The sequence below is a fragment of the Vicugna pacos genome, chromosome 15 (assembly GCF_048564905.1).
Source record: "Vicugna pacos chromosome 15, VicPac4, whole genome shotgun sequence".
NCBI classification, from domain to species: domain Eukaryota; kingdom Metazoa; phylum Chordata; class Mammalia; order Artiodactyla; family Camelidae; genus Vicugna; species Vicugna pacos.
In genome coordinates this window covers 4,617,932-4,638,909 of record NC_133001.1, presented here as the reverse complement: position 1 = coordinate 4,638,909, position 20,978 = coordinate 4,617,932, and the positions used below count along the sequence as shown (strand labels likewise).

General features: G+C 48.6%; 1 protein-coding gene across 1 annotated transcript; it reads left to right on the top strand.

Moving 5' to 3' along the window:
- The first annotated feature begins 1,568 nt into the window (after nt 1-1,568).
- LOC102543457 (bolA-like protein 3) lies at nt 1,569-13,107 on the top strand. The gene is made up of 4 exons (XM_006218995.4): nt 1,569-1,696; nt 3,818-3,941; nt 5,882-5,970; nt 12,866-13,107. Exons 1-4 carry the CDS (start codon nt 1,643-1,645, stop codon nt 12,929-12,931), a joined length of 333 nt encoding a protein of 110 aa, XP_006219057.2. The 5' UTR covers nt 1,569-1,642; the 3' UTR covers nt 12,932-13,107.
- Nucleotides 13,108-20,978: the final 7,871 nt, after the last annotated feature.

Below are 20,978 nucleotides of genomic sequence, written 5' to 3'. Positions count from 1 at the left end.
ACTGTAGGTCTGTCTAACTGTTAACCTGAAAACAGGGTTTGCCTCTTAGTGGGTGTCAAGCCAAATGATACATCCAAGTCAAAGAGCAGGAGAAGGAAGGATTTATTACAGCAAGTAAGAAAACACTGGGGATATTTCCCAAAGCAGTGTCTCCTGGAACAGTAAAATTGAGGAATTTTTAAGCCAAGGGTACATGCACATTCATGTGGGGGTGGAGCAGATCAGAACTCAGTCTAGAATTGGGGCAAAGGTTGACAGAGTCCAAGTTTTAGTTGATTGGAGTCACGAGGCTCAAGAAAGGTCAAAACCATCATTCCTTAAGTCCAGCTGATCTTGTGACTGACTGCTGGAGCGGGGCAGGGTGAGGGTGAGGGGCTTGAATTCTGCAAAACACCTCCAGAGCATAATCCAGGCTAATCTTTACCAACAGTTATTATCTTTGCCATTGTTACTTCTCTTGCCTGGTAACAGTCATTTGTTCCTGCATTCTTTTGTTTCCTTAAGACCATTAATTACTGAGACCTGTTTCGAGGCAAGCGTTGTGGCCAGGCTTAGATCACAAAATGACCTGGGCCAGAAATGGCTTATCTTTTGCTTGACAAAGCCATGCTTGATTCTCTTCTACTGTATTTGCTTATACAACCCATCCAAGTGCAACACTGAACATACTGATTTTATAGTCCAGAATGCAATAGCAAAAAGAGCTGGTACATGCTTCAGGGTATACTAGACCACATGCTGCAAACAAATGCTGCCAAAGAAAAGGCTTGGTTGAATTCTGGCTTTGACAACTGTCTGAAGTATTCCAGAGGCAGGACAGGTTTGCCCACAACCTTACCTGTCCCTGATGGTGTCAGTTTCCACTGCATTCTCAAGACTCCAAGGTCTGTGGCTCCAGCCTCCGCCTCTGCTCGGCCATGTCCTGCAGACGTCTTAAGTTCAGGCAAATCCAAAACGGAGTGAGTGAACCCCCTTCACTCCAAACCTAGCCTGCCTCTCCCAATTTCACTGTCCACGCCGGAAAGCCGAGAGTCATCCCTGACACCTTCATCCCCTCACCCGCCAATGCGGTCACGCCAGTCCATTCACCTCCCAGGTGTCTCAATCCACTCCTATCCTTGGCGTCATTCCTTCAGTTCCGGCTTCAAGTCTCACCTGGACCATTGCAGTAGTCTCGGGACTTCAGTCCTCATCTCCAGTTTTCAGCTCCCTGCTGTCTCCGCTTATCGCAGGAGCCAGAGTGATCTTTCTAACATGCAAATCTGAAAACGACTCCCCTCCTTAAGGTTCTTCCCTGGCTCCCTCCTGGAGGGAGAAAGCCAGGCGCCTCAGTTGAGCAGCCGGTTGCCGCGTGTGGAGTGGGAATGGGAGGCGTTCCATCTAGGGCCTGGGTTGAGTATCTCGGACCGGCTTCCAGGCGGAGGAGGAAGGACCCGCCCGGACCGAGGCCTGGGAGGCAACAGAAGCCCCGGGGTGTGAGCTGGGGCTGAGGCGGGGCCCTGAGCGGGCCGGGCGACTCGCGGCCTCCGGACGGCAGGGGGCGGCCTCGCCGGCGGCGGCGGCGGCGGCGGCTCTGGTCCCGGGGCTCCGCGCCTTTTAGGACCACAGCGGCGACTTCGGGCGGCGGGCGCGTCGGCCGGGCATGGCGGCGTGGAGCCCGGCCGCGGCGGCGCCTCTACTCCGCGGGACACGCGGGGTGAGCGCGGGCGGGGACCGGGCTGCTTTCCCCGGGCGGGAGCGGCGCGGGGCCGGGGCTGCAGAACGCGCTCGCGGAGGGCGGCGCGCCGGGCCCGGGCTTCCCCTGCCTTTCTCTCTCAGCCATTCATTCGTCGGTTCGTCATTCTGGGGGCCCGGCTGCGGCCGTTTGGAGAAGTGTCAGGCCCGGCGCGCGCCGGGGGAGCTCGCGAACCGGGTTGGGAGTGGAGGGCGAGGGGAACAGACAAGGAAACAGTCACAGCACAGCGGACGCGGGAAGACAGCGCTGACTTACCGAGCCGAAGACGTGGGAGTCAGAACCCGGAGTCGCGGCGTGCGTGCCGGGGACTGTGGCTGGGGCGCAGCTCCGGAACGTCCGCCCGGCTTCTGTGACCTTGACCCTCCCCAAATCCCACACTCCCGGAGTAGGAGGCCAGCAGAGGGCACTCACTACGCGCTCTCTCCTCCTTTCTGATGCATCCTTTCCTGCCTTCATCCACTTCTTTGGCTTTCCGCTCACATCCCTCCTTCTCTGGGACCTGCCTCTGCAAGCATGAAGAGCAGTTCTGCTGGTGACTTTCAGCATGGACAGTCGGCACTCTGGAGATTTTTGTCAATAGATTGCTAGTTCAAGGCCACTGCCTGCAAATCAGCTAAGATGAGAGAAGGCTTTCCCCGAGGAGTCAACGGTGCTACCACCCTCACCCCTTAGTGATTGCTGCTTCTGCCTGCCACCTGGCTACCCTCTGCCTTTGCCCTCCAGGGCCCTGTCTTTAGAAGAGGTCCCACTTCCCTCCCTAGTCTTACACAGGCCCACAACATAAAGTTTCTGTCCCTCTGTACAGCACTGTCTCCCTCCAGATCTTTCTCCTGACCTGCATTTCAGCTGCCCCTGGAATCGGGACTTCTTTGCGGGTTCACAGTAGGTATGCCCTGAATCATGTGATTCTTTCCCTGCTCATTCATTCATCCATCCATCCATCCATCACCGGAGTCCTCCTGAGTGCCTACCCTGGCTCAGCTCTGGAAGACTGCAGTAACAGGACAGACTCAGTCTTGGCCTCTGAAGACTGGTTGGTGAAAGAGTCAGTGCGCAGGTGATTTTAAAGAAAGTGCTCTGAGAGTCTGTGACACAGGCCCTGGTCTGGCCATCAGGAAAGGCCTGAAGATGGGCAGCATTGAGCGGGTGAAGGCATGGTACCTTCGGCACCAGCGCTTAATGAACAGCGCTCCACCCACCATCCTTCAGTCACTTCCTTTGTAATGCTTCTATCATCTGGTCATCTTTCCTGACCAGCTTCAAAAGGTACTGTTACTTGGGCACCAAGGAGCCTGTCTAACAAAGTCCAGAATCTTTGGCCTGACATTCAAGGCCTGCCATGCTCTGTTTTCAGACCCTCTTTTCAGCATGTGCTCAACCCAGCCAAGGGGCCTCCGACCTGGTTTTCTGCTCCTTCACCCCTAAGCATTGAGACACATTCCCATCAGAAGCACTGGCTCCTTATGGCAGCCACTGGGGGAGGGGAGAGTGTTGCGGCCAATGGTGAATAATCTAAAAATGTCTATCTTTCAGGTTTCTTTACTAGAGTTATGTTTCTTCTCCCCAGTAGAGATGCAAAGGATAGCTGGCTCGCTGAGCAGTAGGTCACAGGGTTACATCCCGCTGGAGAGAGTGTGGAATGTTAATCAGGCCCAAAGGGTGGGTGACATCTGGCCCCATCAGTGCATTGGCAGTGGCACGCTGGCCTAGCGGGGCACACCTGAGCCGGGATGCCCAGCCTCTCCTGGCTCTGCATCTTGCTAACGGATCCAGCCTTGGGCACATTACCAGTGCTTCAGTTTCCTCACTTATAAAATTGCCATCATGATAGTGTCTCTCTCACAACATGACCATGAGGAGTTAAACATCTCTTGAATTCAGTTTGGGGCCTTATTGTCTCTCGAGTCAGAAGTGAGTTATTTACAGTTCCACTCCCCCCTCAAAAAGAAGTTTATTCCGTATCCTGGGGACCTTAAATGGACATGGGTCACCAGGCAGTCCCTCTGACTTGATCCAGGGCCCTGCCTTGCAGGGGGCGGGCAGGCGGGGCCTGCTCAGTGACTCGCCTCTGTTCTGCGACAGCTTCCTCTTCTCCACTGTGCCCAGCGGATGTTTGCCTCGCAGACCGAGGGGGAGCTCAAGGTGACCCAAATTCTCAAAGAAAAGTTTCCTCGAGCTACAGCTATCAAAGTCACCGACATTTCAGGTAAGGCTCTCTCATCTTTCCCACGGAGTCTGGTAGGATTTTACCGCTGGATGAGCAGAGGGCAGCGGGCTCAGGGGAAACTTGCCATCAGTGGCTTCTCAGCTTGTGTAGCTTTTGGACAGATAGAATTCAGCCCCTCCCACCTGATGGAGTGGAGGTGGGGGTGTCAAAACATCAGAGGGAAACTGGGGACAAGGCTCAGCTGTGAGGACTCATGGTTACCAGTCAGGCCCAGCTCAGATGGGGTCCCTGTCAGTCACCCTGGGTCCACAGGTCCACAATCTTTAATTTGACTTCAAGATAAGCCTTAAATTTCCCCACATTCTTCTGACACCTTAGAATGTCAGAGCTGGAACAGACCCCAGGAAGATTTTGTCCTTTTGAGGAACGCAGTTGCCTCATTTTCCCCATGAGGAGATGACCCCAGAGAGTCCCAGGAACCTGCCCAGCCCCTCATGAGGAGGAGGCAGCAGAACCAGGATCCAGGACAGACTCTGTCCTGAGCCCAGTTACCAGCCACAGCCAGGTCCTGCCTTTCCCAAATGGCTGCTGGCCCCTCAGAAGTTCAGGCTGACTCTGAGTTAGGAGCAGGCTGGGAAGTCAGCTTCTGCACCCACAGGATGGAGAAGACAAGGCCCTTATCTAGACTCAAATGGAACAGCTGGCCAGCGGTGGCGAGGTGGGCATCCACCTGCCTCTCCCCCCACCCAGACACCGTCTTTGTCACTCTGCATTGCCTGGAGGGCTCCCTGGCTTCTCTGACAACATCACGTTTACAAAGATTGGGAGAAAGCTTAGAAAGTAGTTTTTATTCTGGAAACGACAGGAAATTAACCAAGCTAAAGCTCTGTTGGAATGGTAGGTTGGGTGAGCCCCGTCAGGGGTCCCAGGGCAGCGCTGCGGTCTTGATGTCACCAGTCCTGGATGTGCCCCAGGCCCAGTTTGGGCGGAGTTGGAACTTGACCTCCAGTCTGGCTCTGCTCAGCCCTAGGTAGAGTGCAGAAAGGGAATCAGGCCAGGAACCTCCTAGGTAACTAGAGAGAATCTTAACAGCACCCACTGAGGCACTTGTCATGAAACAGCCTGGTGTTAAGAGCACTGGGGACGTTTTCTTGCCCACGTTGTTTCGTGCTAGAGCGGCACATTTATTATCAGTCATCCAGCCTTGTGGAGACAAAGCGTGGGCTGGGGGTAGATGGGTCCCATACACGCTCTGCCTTGAGAGCGTCCCCAGAAAGCCGCCCCCTCCCTGCTGCAGCCCAGGATGCTCCAGGGGCCATTCTGTCTTTAGCTAGTTTATTGTGATGCTGCGTCCCCATCTCTCTCAGGCTTCCTTGTTCCTGTTCTTTGGGATAGTATTACACACGGTTTTCAAACCGATGTTAGCGTATTTTTGCATTAACAATACCGATTGCTGGTCCTTTGGAAGGTGGAATACTGAAATTCAGTCCCTCTCACCCTCTTCCATGGCATTTGCTGGCTTCATAGAAGGAAATACTAAGGTTTTTTGTTTGTTTTGTTTTGTTTGGGGGTTAGGGGGAGGTACTTAGGTTTATTTATTTATTTTAATGGAGGGACTGGGGATTGAACCCAGGACCTCGTGCATGCTAAGCATGTGCTCTGCCACTGAGCTGTACCCTCCCCACTAAAAGGGAATACTAGGAAAACCTCCATTTCCTAGGTTTTGCATGCTGTGTGCCTTATCATTTCTACCCCAGAAGCAATGATCCTGGGTAGTGCAAGTGCCTTGCAAAAGGAGGAGCTCGTTTTGGATCCTCCTACCAGGAGGAGGACGTGATCTGTTTCTAACAGTCTTAGCAACTTTCTGCTGAATAGTAACATTCAGACCTTGTTTGGATTATGTGGTACTTACTTCAAGGACATAAGGAACTGTGGCTGCTGTAAATAATTGAAACACTTTCAAATTGCATTTATTTCAGGAGGCTGTGGGGCAATGTATGAGATTCATATAGAATCAGAAGAATTTAAGGAGAAGAGAACTGTCCAGCAGCACCAGATGGTAAATCAGGTCAGTAGAGGCACCTGTGATTCTTTGCCACTGGTCTCTGCGTCTGAAAGGGCCTGTGAGCGGGGGTGGTGTTTTACCTACAGTCCTAGGAAAGAATAATGCAGTACCAGTCACATGAGAGATGCTCAGTATCGCTAAGTATCAAAGAAATGCACATCAAATCTACAGTGTGGTGTCACCTTGCACTGGTCAGAATGGCCACTATTCAAAAGTCCACACATATTAAATGCTGGAGAGGGTGTGGAGAAAAGGGAACCCTCCTACCCTATTGGTGGGAATGTAAATTGGTGCAGCCATTGTGGAAAACAGTATGGAGAGTCCTTTAAAAACTAAAAATACAGTTACCATATGATCCAGCAATCCCACTCCTGGGCATATATCTGGAGAAAACTCTTAATTCGAAGAGATACTTGCACCCCAGTGTTCATAGCGCTGTATACAATACCCAAGACATGGGAACAGCCTAAATGACCAGCAACAGATGACTGGATAGAGAGGATGTGGTGTACATGCACAATGGAATATTCCTCAGCCAAAAAAAAGAATGAAATAATTTGCATCAACATGGATGGACCTAGAGAGTATTATATTAAGTGAAGTAAGTCAGACAGAGAAAGACAAATATATGATATTACTTGTATGTGGAATCCAAAAAAAGATACACGTGAGCTTATTTATAAAACAGAAATAGACTTACAGACATATATATGTATAAAACCAAGTCACTTTGCTGTACACATGAGACTAACACAACATTATAAATCAACTGTACATCAGTAAAAAAACATACACCACAATCATGTGAACAGGACTCAGGACCTGAGGAAAATAAAATCTGGAACTGCCTGGGATTGGGTTGGGGCAAATGTGAATTTTATTCAAAATTGAAAATAAACTATCCAATAGTTACATTGCATTTCCAATATATATTTGCATATATATATTGTATAATGCTACCAGTATTTACTGTTGTTGTTGTATATTGACTAGTATTTATAAACACAGGAGTACTAAAAGGTATATGTTTTTGTAGAGCTGAAGGAGTTTTTTTGGCCTGTTTAGGGCTGCTTGATAGGTGGGTGAACTGAGGCATGGCAGAGTAGGCCCAATAGATTCATTGTCTATGCTTGTTTCCCTTGGAGTTTATACCAGCCTTCACCCTTGCTCCTGTGTCTGTAAATTCGCTCCCTCCAGCTGGTGTGTTTGACGTCATTCTGGAAAGTCTTGCACTTCGTAAACTAGTTTAACTTGTGTAAAGCAAAGCTCTGGTCATGAGAGTCCCTGCGGCCCCTTGTACATTGAGTTCAGGTGTCCCGCCTGCTCTTCCAGGCCCTTCCCACCCTTCTCTGCACAGACCCTCCCTCTGGCCCCTGCCCGTTGGTCTCTCTGCATCTGGACCTTTGCCCATGTCAAGCTTCCTGCCTCGGCTGCCCCCTGCCCCTCACTCCTCCAGCTCAAATGCTGCCTCCCTCTGAATGAGTGTCCCCACCCTCTGACGCCAGCGTTTTCTGCCTTGTGTCCAGGATGCGTAGGACACCTGTCCCTTGGCCCTCCCAGCCCTTTGTGGTCTGGTTCCTTGTTGGGTCCGTCTGTGGATTCCTCATGGAGTCTAGCCTGCAGTTGGATATGGGCACCTACGGCCCTGAGGCCTGCTGGTGGTCCAACTGGGCGATCTGGGGTGGGACAGCAACCACTGCAGGCCCCCAGAAGCACTTCTAGCCCCTTGTGATCCCAGAGATTGGAGCCAAGGTAGAAGACAAGGCAGGGAAGACCTGACTGGCCCAGATCGTCCCCAACTCATGGGACTTTGAGTTTTGCTACCAAAACCACTCAGGCTGCCTGGTGCACCTGGGCTCCTAGGGGCGCTTTAATTTCAGTGCATCCCCTGGCCTGACGCCATGGTTATAGGTGGTTAAGGATGCAGGCTTTGGAGTCAGACCGCCAGCATTTCAGATCTGAGCTCTGCTACTATCTGTGCTGTGACCTTGAGCAAATTACTTCATCTTCCTGTGTCTCAGTTCCCTAGTCTATAACAGGGAGCGTAACAGGATTTGCCTCAAAGGGCCCTTCTGAGGGTTAGTGATGAAGACAGAGCAGTAAGAACAGTGTCTGACACATAGTAAGCGCTCAGTGAATGTCGGTGCCATCACCACCATCATTGTTCCCTCTAAACACTGCGAGGAGCCCGCACCACATCCAGGGGGCAGGGCAGCAGTTTCCTCCATGTGGGGGAATGTCACCTGCATCATCTTGGGTTCAAGGTTTCTTTTGGGCCCTTACAGAACACGTACCCTCTCCGGCCCCATCCCAGCTGGAGAACCTAGCTCACTTGTCTGTCGTTGCCCCAGGAAGCCGACTCTGCAGGCCAGGCCTGGGTCTGTTTTCTTCACTGCTGTGTCTGTCCGCAGCACGTGACAGAGGACCTGGTGCATTGAAAGAGCTCAATCACTTTGTCACAAGTGATTGTGACAGTAAGGAGAGCTGGTCTGGATTTTGTTATTGGTTTACAGAGAAAGCAAATGTTTAATGCCTACAAGGTGTTCATTACAGAGAGCGCACCTCCAGGCATCGGCGTGCTTGTAACCCGGAGCCGCTACCGCCTGGGTTACCAAGCACTGCCTGTCGGGGAGTGGGTGTTGCAGGCCCGCAGCCGCCGGTGCTGGGTAGGCAGGGGAGGAAGGGCGTTCTCGGAGCCTGAACTTCAGTTTGAGCAGAGGCCATTAGTGGCCACGGCAAAGTTAGGGAGGGCTCTAATGCACGCTTCTCACACACTGACGTGGTCGTGGGCATGTTCAGATGATTATGTTTGTGGATGTTGGCGAGTCATGAGGGAAAGACAAAGTGAGATGTCTCTAAGAGGAAGTCTGTTGGCCTGTAGGGGTCTGAACTGGACCTGGAGTTACGGGTGGTGGGGGTCAAGGTTCCGACAGGAGGAGGCCAATCTCGGAGTGGAGCGGAGAAGGCAGAGAGGTGAGCAGACTGTGTTCCCGGGTTCTGTTCCCAGCTCGTGGTTGCCCAGTAAGTAGTTTCTTTGCGGGTGGGTGAGAGCTGGGGCAGTGCCCAGGCTCAGGTGGGGGCCTGCTGAAGGCCAGAGTGAAGCTTTCCTCATTCATCTTGCCTGGTCACCTAGCAGAATCAAGACTCTCAGGCCAGAAAGTCCTGGAAAAGGACACTTGGCCTATTTGATGCTGGGATCCACCCTCCTGTCCCCCCACCTTCTCATCAGACAGTCCCTGCCTGATTCCCTGTCACGACTCACACCTGCTGCACCCTCAGGAGTGAACTCGCCCTTCCCCTGGGCCCCTGCCAGCTGTGGCCCAGCCTCTCCCAGCACCCACGGTTCATCAGCCTTCTCTTCTCAGATCGTCGCTGGCATTTGCTCTAGGCCAGGCCCCAGGGATGGCAGGAAGACCAGTGTTCCTTCCCCATCCATCCTGTCCCTACCCTGGGGAGCAGCCACTGGGAAGAGAGCAAGCACGGAGTCCCCTTTTGTGTTGGGCGGAGTTAGTTCCATCCTGCTCTGCACGTCACACTGTGATCTGAGCCTCAGTTTCCTTGTTGGTAGATACCACGTGAGATACTGAGCATGTTCTGGCTTCATGCTGGCACGGGGAAGGCGTTTGGTAAATAGCAGTTGCCCTCTCCGTTTCTCTCGCCTCTTTCCTGTCTGTTGCCCAGCACGCTCCCCTAGTGTTACCTCTGCCTTTGTCCCCCTACTCAGAGCCTTTCAGTGCACCCTGGTTGCCCACCGAGCCCAGTCCTACCCCCCTCCGCTGCAATTTCTGATCCTCTGTGTGGTCGGCCTCAGTCTTCCCTCCACGCGCCTGACTTGAAACCAGGCTTTTCCTGGTGAATTGTGGCAGGTTCCCAGCCTTTCCTCGCCTTGCTTTCCGGGGCCCAGTGCCCTATCCCTCTCCCCCTGGTCTGCTCCCATCCATCTAGCTCCTAGGCTGCCTCCTCCACAAATGACCAGTGCAGTAGCAAATGCTCCGTCCTGTGAAACCCACAGCAGTGCCGAGCTGGCTTGTGGTTCGGCAGCCCCCATCACTGTGCTGAGTCCATTTCTTTCTTTCTTTCTTTTTGTTTCAAATTGAAGTATAGTCAGTTACAATGTGTCAGTCTCTAGTGTACAGCATAATGTCCCAGTCATGCATATACATACATATATTTGTTTTCATATTCTTTTTCATTAAATGTTGTTACAATATATTGAATATAGTTCCCAGTGCTATAGAGAAGAAATTTGTTTTTTATCTATTTTTATACAGAGTGGTTATCATTTGCAAATCTCAAACTCCCAAATCTATCCCTTCCCACCCCCTTTCCCCTGGTAGGTGTGTTACTTCCCTTACCTTTTCATCATTTTCCCGTGCCTTTTTCATCTATGTCCCCAGCACCCAGCATGATGCTGTGGGCTTAGCAGGTGCTGAAAAGTGTTTACCCAAGCTACATCTTATGACCTGTGGGACTGAGACCAAGTCACTTCCCACCAGGGCCTCAGTTTCTTCGCCTATTTAAAGAGACCCAAGTGTTCTCCGAGACCCCCTGTAGCTGTAAGATACTGTAGGCTATGCTGGGGAGCCCTTCGAGGGCTGCAGGGATCCTGGGAGAAGACAGTGGGCGGGGATGTGCATGGCCCAGGTGGTTTCTCTGTCCAAGGTCTTACATGTGAAGGTGCGACTGGGCTGTCATCTTGCCAGGGTTGCTGTAAGAATTGTGGCCCAGGCACAGGGACAGCCTCTAGGGAGCATTCTGTGCCTGCAGAGAGCAGAGAGCATGTGGCCCAGGGGGCTGTGTGCCCCGCCCCCTGCAGTGACGTGGGGCTTGTTCCAGGGGCATTTCTGCTTATCTGCAGAGTGCAGGGGGCTGGTTTGTGAACATGGAGATGGTGGGGCAGCTGATCGGCCCCTAACACAGCCACAGCTCCTGGGGTCAGGGCTGGATAGGGGCCCAGGGGAAACCGGGGGTGGTCAGGATACTTGGGGTCAGGTTCTGTCTGTGATCGCTTGCTTGCTGACTCTGGACAAGGAATAAACTCTATTTCTTTTCTTTTTCTTTTTTTTTTTCTAAGATTATCCCTAAGGATCCTTCTGACCCAATAAACCTGACCACGTGTGTTAGTATTCTCTTTGTTATAAGCAACAGAGACAAAGTTAAAACTAGCATGAGCAAACAAAGGCAACTAATTGGCCCAGGCAGTACAGGGTCTTAAGTTCATCAGCGCACTTTGTCATACTCTCTCTTTCTGGGCCTTCAGTTTCTGTGTGGGGGCCTCGTTTTCTCCTGTTGGAGATGGGCTTTCTCTTCTTGGTGGGGAACACAGCCCCAGGCTGCCTGCAGGTGACATTATTCCAGTACACAGGCAACACTGAGGGGACATTGTGGGCTTGGTTCCAGGCCACTGCAGTAAATTGAGTCACGTGACTTTTTTTGGTTTCCCAGTGATAAAAAAAAGTTATGCTTACACTATAATGTATCTACAAAGTGTGCAATAGCATTATGTCTAAAAAAAAATTCTACCTATCTCAACTAAAAAATACTTTGCTAACCATTATCTGATAACACAGGGAAGCCACAAACCTTCACTTTATTAAAACACACACACACACACACACACCTGCAAAATGCAGTACAGCAAAGTGCAGTACAAGGAAGGATGTCTGTAGTGACCAGGAGAGAAGGCTTTACACTGAAAAATCCCAGGGGATATTCTGATTGGCCCAGTTTGGGTCCTGTGTCACTCCTGGACCAGTCAGGCTGGGCCAGGGGCACATAGCTACCTCAGTGCCAGGCCAGTTGGATAGTCCCACCAGAAGTACACAATGAAAGTGGAAGGGAACTGTTCCCCAGGAAAAGCAATCCCCAGGATTGCTGGACAGACTGGGGGAAAAATGTCCACGCCTCTGTGAGGTCTTTGACTCCACCTCTGCACTGATTATAAACACCAGTGGTCCGTGCCTCATTCAGGTCCTGTAGCTTCTCTCCTGGCTAATTATCTGTTTGATTGTGGTGGCTCATCTACACTTGGGCCCTGACTCCATTTGTAGCCTTAAACAAAACTCATAATTTACTACTTTATTTTCTGACCTAGAATAATATTGGGGAATTTATGCTAATTAGTGTAATTTTAAAGAACAGCTGTTCATTGCTCGAAATAACAAAACACAAGCAGCCTAAAAGCTCATCATTAAGACAGGCTGAAAATTTATGATCCATATAATGGAACACTGTGCCGATACAAAAAAGAAGGAGGGTGACTTATGCCTGATATGGAAAGATCTCCAGTGTTAGGGGGAAACGCAGAGTGTAGACAGTGTGTCTGAAATACTATCATTTGTGTTTTTAAAAGGTGGTGGAGTGGAATATATATTCATATTAGCTTAAAAATGTTTTTTTTTTAATTTTAAGTTTTTTTTAATTTAAATTTTGTGTGCGGTGAGGGGTAATTACGTTTACTTATTTAATGGAGGTGCTGGGGATTGAACCCAAGACACGCATGCTAAGCATGTGCTGGGCTATACCCTCCCCTGCAAATATGCGTTTTTAAATCCTTGCAAAGACATATAAGAAAGTACCAACAGTTCTCTGTTTGGGATAGAGGTAGGAACTGGGGACAGTTGTGGGAGGGAGATGTCACTGTATGCCTTTTGATTTTTTTTTTAACTTTTTTATTGAGTTACAGTCATTTTACATGTTGTGTCAAATTGTATGCCTTTTGATTTTTGAGCCAGGTTAAATACTGATTCAAAAAAAAAAGATGTTTTCTGGAAAAATTGCTTAAAGAAAGTGTGTGCTAAGTATCCTTTTATCTAGAGCTATATAAAGATACCCTCACAGAGGCTTACATAATCCTCGTCAGGTACAGACCAGTGACGATGCTCTTCTGCTTCCTTAGGCACTAAAAGAAGAAATCAAAGGCATGCATGGATTGCGGATATTTACCTCCGTCCCCAGACACTGACCACACCCTGGCTGCGCAGATGCTGCTGCTAAATCTTGGATGAATCTGACTGATAACCATTCTTTCATAGGCATCCAACGAAAAGTTTATCTATTTTGCTGATAGACATTTCCATAATATAATTATAGAATATGTTATCTATTTAGATGTTAATTAAAGGCAACAGACAACTGAAATTTTTTTTCATTACAAAAAAATATTTATTGAGTCGTGCTCTGTGCTAGGCAGCATTCTCAATACGGGAATAAGGTAATTCATAGAAGCAAACCGAGAAAGAACTGTATGAAGTTTTTGAAGAGTCGTTAATAATATCTTCTAGTTCCTTTATTTCAGAAGCACGTCCTTTTGCTCAAAGTGGTCTCGTCTTTGAACAGTTCTGTCCTGCTGCTAGAGGCAGAGTACAGTGCCACCTTCCTTATCTCGCCCAGAAACTTTCTGGTTTCTTCTCGTCTATGAAACTGCTCAGTCCCCTTAATCTTACCGAGAAGAAAAGATCCCTTGGTTCTGCTGTTTCCTTCATTTACCACTCTCTCTCCCTTCCCCTCCAAACTGCTTACAAGAATGATCTTGGACCCTCAGCTTCATACTTCCTGGAGTGGACTCAGGCATCTGGGCTGCCTGGATTCTTCTTCAGGTTTGAAGATCTTCCTTTGCATCTTGGTGGGAGGTTGAGCCCACCTCCCGTGACAGAAGCTGGAAAGACTTCCCTAGCTCCTTGGCAAACAAGGCACCAGCACATGATCTAGACTCAGCCAATCAGATGGATCTGCCTTGAACCTGGCACTGGGAGCAAGTGATGCTGAGAAGCAGGGGCAGCAGCGTGTCCATTTTGGCAGCTGTGGCAGCAACGTCCAGTGCCGTGGGTGGTGTTGGTGTGACAGGCTGCTGTCCCTGGAGTCCTTGACGGTGGTCACAGTGTCAGCAGCATGATTTGGGCTCTGGCCACAGTGTCTTCCTGTTCCAGCCCATTTTCAGAAGCTGCTTTGTTAGTGTTCCCAGAAATTCTATAACCATCCCAATATCCTTTGACTCAATTCTTTTCTGCTCACGTCGGCCTGGTCAATGTCTGTTGCTTACAACCAAGAGCCCTGATGGGTTCACCCGCCCCTCCCAGTGTGGCTTCTGCCCTCCTTCTTCCATCTCTACTGGAAAGTTTTCTGAGAGATGAACACATCCACGGCTGCCCTCAGTCCTCCGTGTGACCCCAGTCACCACGGTGGTGGCAGGTTGACCCTCCACTCCTTCCTCAGACTCCTTTGTCTTTCATGGAACTGATCACCAGAAAAAAAACACTGCTCAGTACTGGTTCTTAAGGTCCCTCTTATCTCCCTAAGAAATAAGTCTACATAGGTAAAACAGCCTTGGGCCCCAGAGTTTTTGAACAGCACAGATTTTAAATACTGTGTTCACATACCATGCCCCCATTTTTGGTTTAAAATTATTCTCTAACTCCACAGTGTAGGGGAGAGACTAGTGTCCTGCCAAGGCAGAAATGCCTTTTACGAGCAGTCGATTCACTCAGTTGTGTCAGAGCAGAGAAGACAGGATAAAACAACTGCTGAGGCCCAAGGCACCCCTGAAAGAGCGAGACACCCCAGAGGGCAGCTTTTAGGTGGTGTCGTGAGGAAATGCCTAAGACTGGAGTCCCAGAGGCGAGAAGGAGGCCGTGGTCAGCGAGAGCAGAGCGACCACAGAATGAGATACATGTTGGTTACTTGGGTGGAGCTAATTCTCCCTTGACCATGGGCTGGACATAGTGATGTGCTTCTAAACAGCAGAATAAAGCGGAAGGAACAGTGTGCAGCTTCAGAAATGAGGTCACAAAAGGCACTGTGGCTTCCTCCTTGCTCTCTTGGATTGCTTTCTCCGTGGGAAGGTAGCTGCTGTGTTGCGAGGACACTCAAGCAGCCTGCGGAATGGAACTAAGGCATCTTAACAGCCAATGAAGTAGGCTGCCAAGCAGCCAGGAGACAAGTGACCCTTCTGCCGAGACGAGAGCCACTTGTCTTGGAAGTGGATCTGTCCAAGTCCGTCACAGCCAAGCCTTCAGAAAACTAGCCCCCGGCTGACATCTTGGCTACAAAGAGCCAGAACCATTCAGCTAGGCTCCTCCTCGATTTCTGACCAATAGGAACGGTGAGGTAATGTCTGCTGTTCTAAACCATGAAATCTGGGGGTGAATTTTTATGCGGTGATAGATGGCTGATACATTTGTGCATTACTAGGAGGACACTGGGGCAGTACACATATTGAAGGAAGGGTTAAAGAGCCAAACTGCAGAAAGGAGAGGAGTACCGCTGAATGTCGGAACACCAGTGCCACCGGGTCCCCCTGCATCTCCTGTCTGCGTCTCTCCAGATCAGCATCATTGTCTCCCCGTAAATGTTCATTCACCATATACTACTGCCCGTATATGACTCACTGTATTGCCAGTAGCTCTTAATTTTTATATCTTAATGTTCGGCCATGAGAAGGGCAGACTTTCTTTCCAACTTCCGCTTCGAAGGATGCCGGGGAAGGCTCTGATTGGCCCATCGTGAATGAGGAGACACCCTGGACTAATCAGCTGGAGTCCAGGGGTCAGCGTACACTGCAGCATCTCTCTGGACTCTGGTTTGGAGCAGAAGGAGGAGCAATTGCCAAAAAAAGTAGGGGTCTTTTAATTCTCCAAAGAAGAGACTAGGGCGGAAGCAACAGGTATTCTCAGCTGGAGGAGAAGGTGAGTGGACCTAGCAGGCCTCCTAGGAGTGGGGGGACCCTAGAGAAATTGGGACTCTTCCCTCTGCTTCACCCCCCAACCCCCACCCCAGGGGACTCTTCAGACCCAGTGAAATGTGTCAGTCTGACCGCTTCCACATGTCTGCCTCCAGATCTGGCAAGAACTTTAAAAAGTAGCCCCCTACCACGACATACACACACACAGTTGTTCTTGACGACCAAACTAAAGGAACGCTGGGAGAGGAATCACAAGGTTTCTTGTTAGCTGACTGAAGAAGAAATTGTTTAATGTTAGGGGCCAAAGTATATATAACGCTGCATCTGATACAGCCAATTCCTAGCTTTTAGATTAAATGCTACTTACGGAAACTGCTGAATTAAGGTGATAAGTTTTCTGAGTTAAGTGTTCTTTTAAAAACAGTGTACAGTTTTCCAGTGGAAAATCCAAAGCGTCCTAGGGTAAGTGCTTGCTGACTGGGCAAGTCAACTTAAGGGACACTGCCCGGTCCACAGCCTTCCCTCGAGCTATTTTGTTCCATGGGTTCCTGTGGTGCCCCTCTCACTCCTGATTAGACCACCCAACTGACAGGCACGGGACTGGCGGGCCTGCAACCTGAGGGGGTTGGGGGGAGCGGGGACTGGAGCCACAGAGCCCCACCCAGACACTGGCAGTGGCAAGGGATCGAGAGATTCCATTCCCTTTCCTGGGAATCCAAACTGGAAAGGGTGAGTGTATGACCCAAGGACAGCTGACGACTGGTCGAAAGCTCTGGTTCAAGCCGGGAAATACAGAGAAAATCAGTCAAGGAGAAGCAGAAGTTGAAAAACATGGCCCGGGAGCAGTCATGAAGGGTACTGGCAAGTCTAAGAGGAAGCCGACACTGAGAAATAAGATAGAGTGATTCCCAATTCCACTGCAAAGTAGAGCTACCTCTGGTGTTTAAAAGATACCGACACCTGCGTCCCTCCCAGGCCTAAGAGGCCAGCTAGGGAGGAGTAGGGAGAGTGAATGCTCAGACCCCAGGTAGTCAAGTTGGACTGGGCTTGAACCGCCCGGGACTCCTTAAAGCCCCAGGAGCCGGGACCCACCCCTCCACCGGGGAAGCCCGCCCCGCCACGCCCCGCCACGCCCCGCCCCCTTTCCCTCTAGGGAGCTGCTGCGCATGCGTCACTGTGCCCGCCCACCGCCGCCGCCACCGTCTAGGGGGAGCGGTCCCGACGGCCCGGGCGCACGGAGTAAAGCGGAGGAGTGCGCGACGCGCTCCGAGCCGGGCGCAGCCCCGACCTAACCTGGGCGGAGAGTACGCCTGGCTCGGGCCGCATCCGGCCTGCGGGATCCAGGACAAAGGAGCCGGGCCTCCACCAGCTGCGACCTTCTCCCGGGAGCCGCCGGGAGCCCCAGGAGCGGAGGGGGCCCGCGTACCTGCCCTGCGCTTCCTTCCTCGCGCGTGGGACACGCCGGGCGCCCCGGGGACCCTGGGCTGCGGGCCGCGGCGCAGCGCTCCCGAGCCGCCAGAAGGCGCGGGAACCCCACCCTCACCCCACCCCCGCTCTCCCAACTCCCACCCTACCCCCCGCGCCCCATCCCCCACCCTCCCCCCCGCGGGGCTCCCGGCGCCCCTCCCCCGGGCCCTGCGCAGCCCCGCCCCTCGCCGGGGGAGCCCAGAGCTTCCGACAACTTTTCCGTTGGCGTTTTACTCTAATAATGCTGGCAGGGTTCCATCTGTCGTCAGGTACCTTTTTTCAGGGAACTGACCTCTTAGTTGTGGTAAAATACCCCTGACAGTGTGAATTTAAGAGAACATTTATGTGTTCTTTGCACTTGAATTTTTTTTGAGAAAAATACGTTTATTAGACAAGAGGGGTACAAGTAAAAGATGTCAAACAGCGTCTTCTCTTTTGGAATAAGAATAAAAAGAAACACGTTGACCTTTATTCTACCACAGTTTATTCAAAACCCAAGTGTCTATAATAGTCTCATTTGCAGCATCCAGTAGGCAGCCTTCCCGGCGGTTATAAAAACAGAAAGATCATTAGAGAGCCAGAATAACCAGCTAAACATGGATAAAAGAGTAAAAAGTTGAAACAGCTGAAGTTCCAATAATCACTTAAGGTTTTCTTTTTTTATAAACAGTTTTTAGAACAGTTTACATAACTTTTCAGAACAGTTTTAGATTTACAGAAAAATTGGGAAGATAGTACAGAGTTCCTCAGTACCCCAGTTTTCCCTATTAACAGGTTACGTTAATATGGTACATTTGTTACAGTTGGTCAACCAATGTTGATACAATGTTACAAATTAAAGCCCAAAGTTTATTCAGATTTTCCATAGTTTTTTCATAACGTCTTTTCCCCTCTGCAATACCACATTACTTTTAGTTTTCCTGTCTCCTTAGGCTCCTGTCAGCCATGCTAGTTTCTCAGAACTTCCTTGGTTTTGATGACTCTTTAGTTTTAAAATAGCAGTGCCTACAAATATATTCTGTGGGGGCGAATTTTAGATGTGTTTGACTGAAAACAATTTTCAAAACAAAAACAAAACCGCAAAAGGAGGAGTTAACAATCCAGCTGGCCAATTGAAAGTTACTGTAAACATTTTGGCAAACAGTAAATAATCACATCTTAGTCACCACGCCAAAAAAGTGTCCTAGCATTTTTAAAAAGACAACTGCCCTGAGTTTTGGACCTCAGGAAGTAGCAGCCTCACCCAAACAGGATGAGTTTAAGGGAAGGAAGGTTTGGTGGATTTATAAACAAGGTTAGGGAGCAAAGGCTCCAACGCACACACTATTAACCTGTAAATTTGTTATTGTTCATCTGTAACGTAAAGGAAGAAAACTTGATAAACAAGCTAAGATTTCCCTTCTTTTATTTAGCAGAGAACTGTTGGAAGAAAACAAAGAATACTTTGGGTGGAAGTGGAAATTCCTGATCCTTTGGAAATTGTTCAGTACTTTTCCTAATATTTCAGTTATTGACTGAATGAACCAAAACTACAAAATACCTTTTTTTTAAAACTATGATAGCATTTTTATTTATAAATGTCTGTTTTCACAAATAACGGTAGTTAAATAAATACATAACATGGGTGATCTGAGTCTACTCTCATAGCAAATTGGAATTAAAGTGCATTATTTCACTTGAAAATTGGATACGGTCACTTGCAACAGGTTACAGATAGATGCAAACGCTTTGCTAAGCCTCCTTTGAAGATGGAGCCTAGTTCCTAGTTTCTTGAATCTTGGCCTTAGTGACTTGCTTGACCAACAAAGTGCAGCAGAAATGTGACATTCTGGGTCTTCTGAGGCCTGGTCATGCAGTGTTTTGAAGCTTCCGTCCGGTCTTGGACTGCTTGCTCCAGCCGATGCCAACCATGATTTAAGACATGTGGTTCCCCTGAGACTGCCATGCTGTGAAACCACAAAATATCTTGAACTGTTTAGTCAATGTGCCATATCTTCATCTGTTTTCAGTGCTGAGGCTACGACTTAAAATAATGATCATCAATTTATGCACACAAGACTTGCTCTAATTGAGTGATTTTCTAAATCAAATTTGCACAATTCTAAAGGGAAAAAAACCTTCAAAGAACGGGATGTTTTTCAAGGCAAGCTTTTTAAAAGCTTATGTTGATTTGCTCTGTTCTAGGATTTTTCAGTGTTTAGTTTGCTTTCTCTGCTGATTAACAGTATGGAAATGAGTTCATAATCTGGTACAGGAAGGTCCGGTTTTAATATCTCTGGCCTCCCATTCATTCGGTTAAATGCCAAAAGCAGTTAATCTACCAGTTTAACAAGCATCATGGTTCTTTAAAACAGATCTCCATCATTTTAGGGTCAGCTGATTTTCTTGCTACAATACTTAAAAAGGAGACCAGAAACAATCCCCTGGAGAGGTCTGATCAAGATAAGTGTTATCAATATCAGTGAATTATACACTTTAAAAGGGTGAATTTTATGCTTTGTGAGTTGTATCTCAATAAAGCTGTTACTTTTATAACAGGTATAAAAATGGAGGAAGAGAATAAGAACTCTATGAGCTGACAAGAAATTATTTCCAGTTTGTATTGTTAAGATATTAAAGTGCAATCAACTGGAAGCAACCCAAGTGTCCATGAACCCGTAGAGGGATAAAACAAATTGTTCCAGCTGTGCGATGGAATAGTATGCAACAATAAAAAGGAAGGAGCAACTAGCAGTTTTAACAACGGTGATGAATCTCACTTTCATTATGCTGAGTGCCAGAAGAAAGAAGCCAGATGATACACACAGGGCTAAATACTGTGTGATTCCATTTCTATGATATTCTAGAGAAGATTTTTTAAAAATAGAGAAATTAAATCAATGTTTACCAATGGCTTAGAGTGAAGAAGACTGACTGCAAAGGGACATAGGGATTTTGAAGGCAATGTTAAAAATGTGTATCTTGATTTTGGTGGTAGTTACTTAGTCGGATACTTATCGGTATTAATCAGATTTTACACTTGGGTGAATGCATCATACTTCAATAAACTTTTTTGTTAGTTTGTTTGGAGGGGTGGTAGTTAGGTTTATTTACTTAGTGGAAGTACTGGGGATTGAACCCAGGACCTCATGCATGCTAGGCATGTACTCTACCACTGAGCTATACCCTCCCCCCAATAAACCTACCTTAAAAAAAGCAAAATGAGAAAGCCTACTTCATATGCTAGCTTTTGGGTAAGTAAGGAAAATAAAAGTCTATATTGTGCCTGCTTATTTTTGTAAAAGGAAAGCTTGGAGGGATAAACCAGAAATGAAAAAATTTGGCTTACCTAGAGGGGCGAGGTGGGGATGGAGTGGGAGGAGGAGGGAAGGGAATGAGGCTTTTCCCAGCACATCTTCTAATATAGTTTTGACTTTCTAACTGTGGCAATGTTACACATATTCAAAAAATAAAACTAAATCAACGAGGATGGGGAAAAACACTTAAAATTTCATTTTAAAATGAACCTGGCTGTAAGTCAAATTGATAACAAAATCATTCATATAGAAGAAAAACATAATTAAAGTAAGTTTGAATACAGTACTCTTAACTGGACATTTTCTGAGAATGAGGAAAACCTACAAAGAAATTTTTTTAACTTTAAAAAAAATTGAAGTCCAGTCAGTTTACAATGTTGTGTCAATCTCTGGTGTACAGCATAATGCTTCAGTTACACATATACCTTCCCTTTCACATTCTTCTTCATTGTAAGTCACCACAAGACTACAAGTTCCCTGAGCTATACAGTATAAACTTGTTTATCTATATTCTATATAGTAATTAGTATCTACAAATCTCAAAATTCCAATTTATCCCTTCCCACCTC

Bases quoted from the DNA above. Each gene is read 5' to 3' on its own strand.
- LOC102543457 (XM_006218995.4), top strand. From the start codon at position 1,643: ATGGCGGCGTGGAGCCCGGCCGCGGCGGCGCCTCTACTCCGCGGGACA. The intron at 1,697-3,817 runs GTGAGCGCGGGC...GTTCTGCGACAG, and splicing joins TACTCCGCGGGACACGCGGG to CTTCCTCTTCTCCACTGTGC. The intron at 5,971-12,865 runs GTCAGTAGAGGC...CTGCTTCCTTAG, and splicing joins AGCACCAGATGGTAAATCAG to GCACTAAAAGAAGAAATCAA.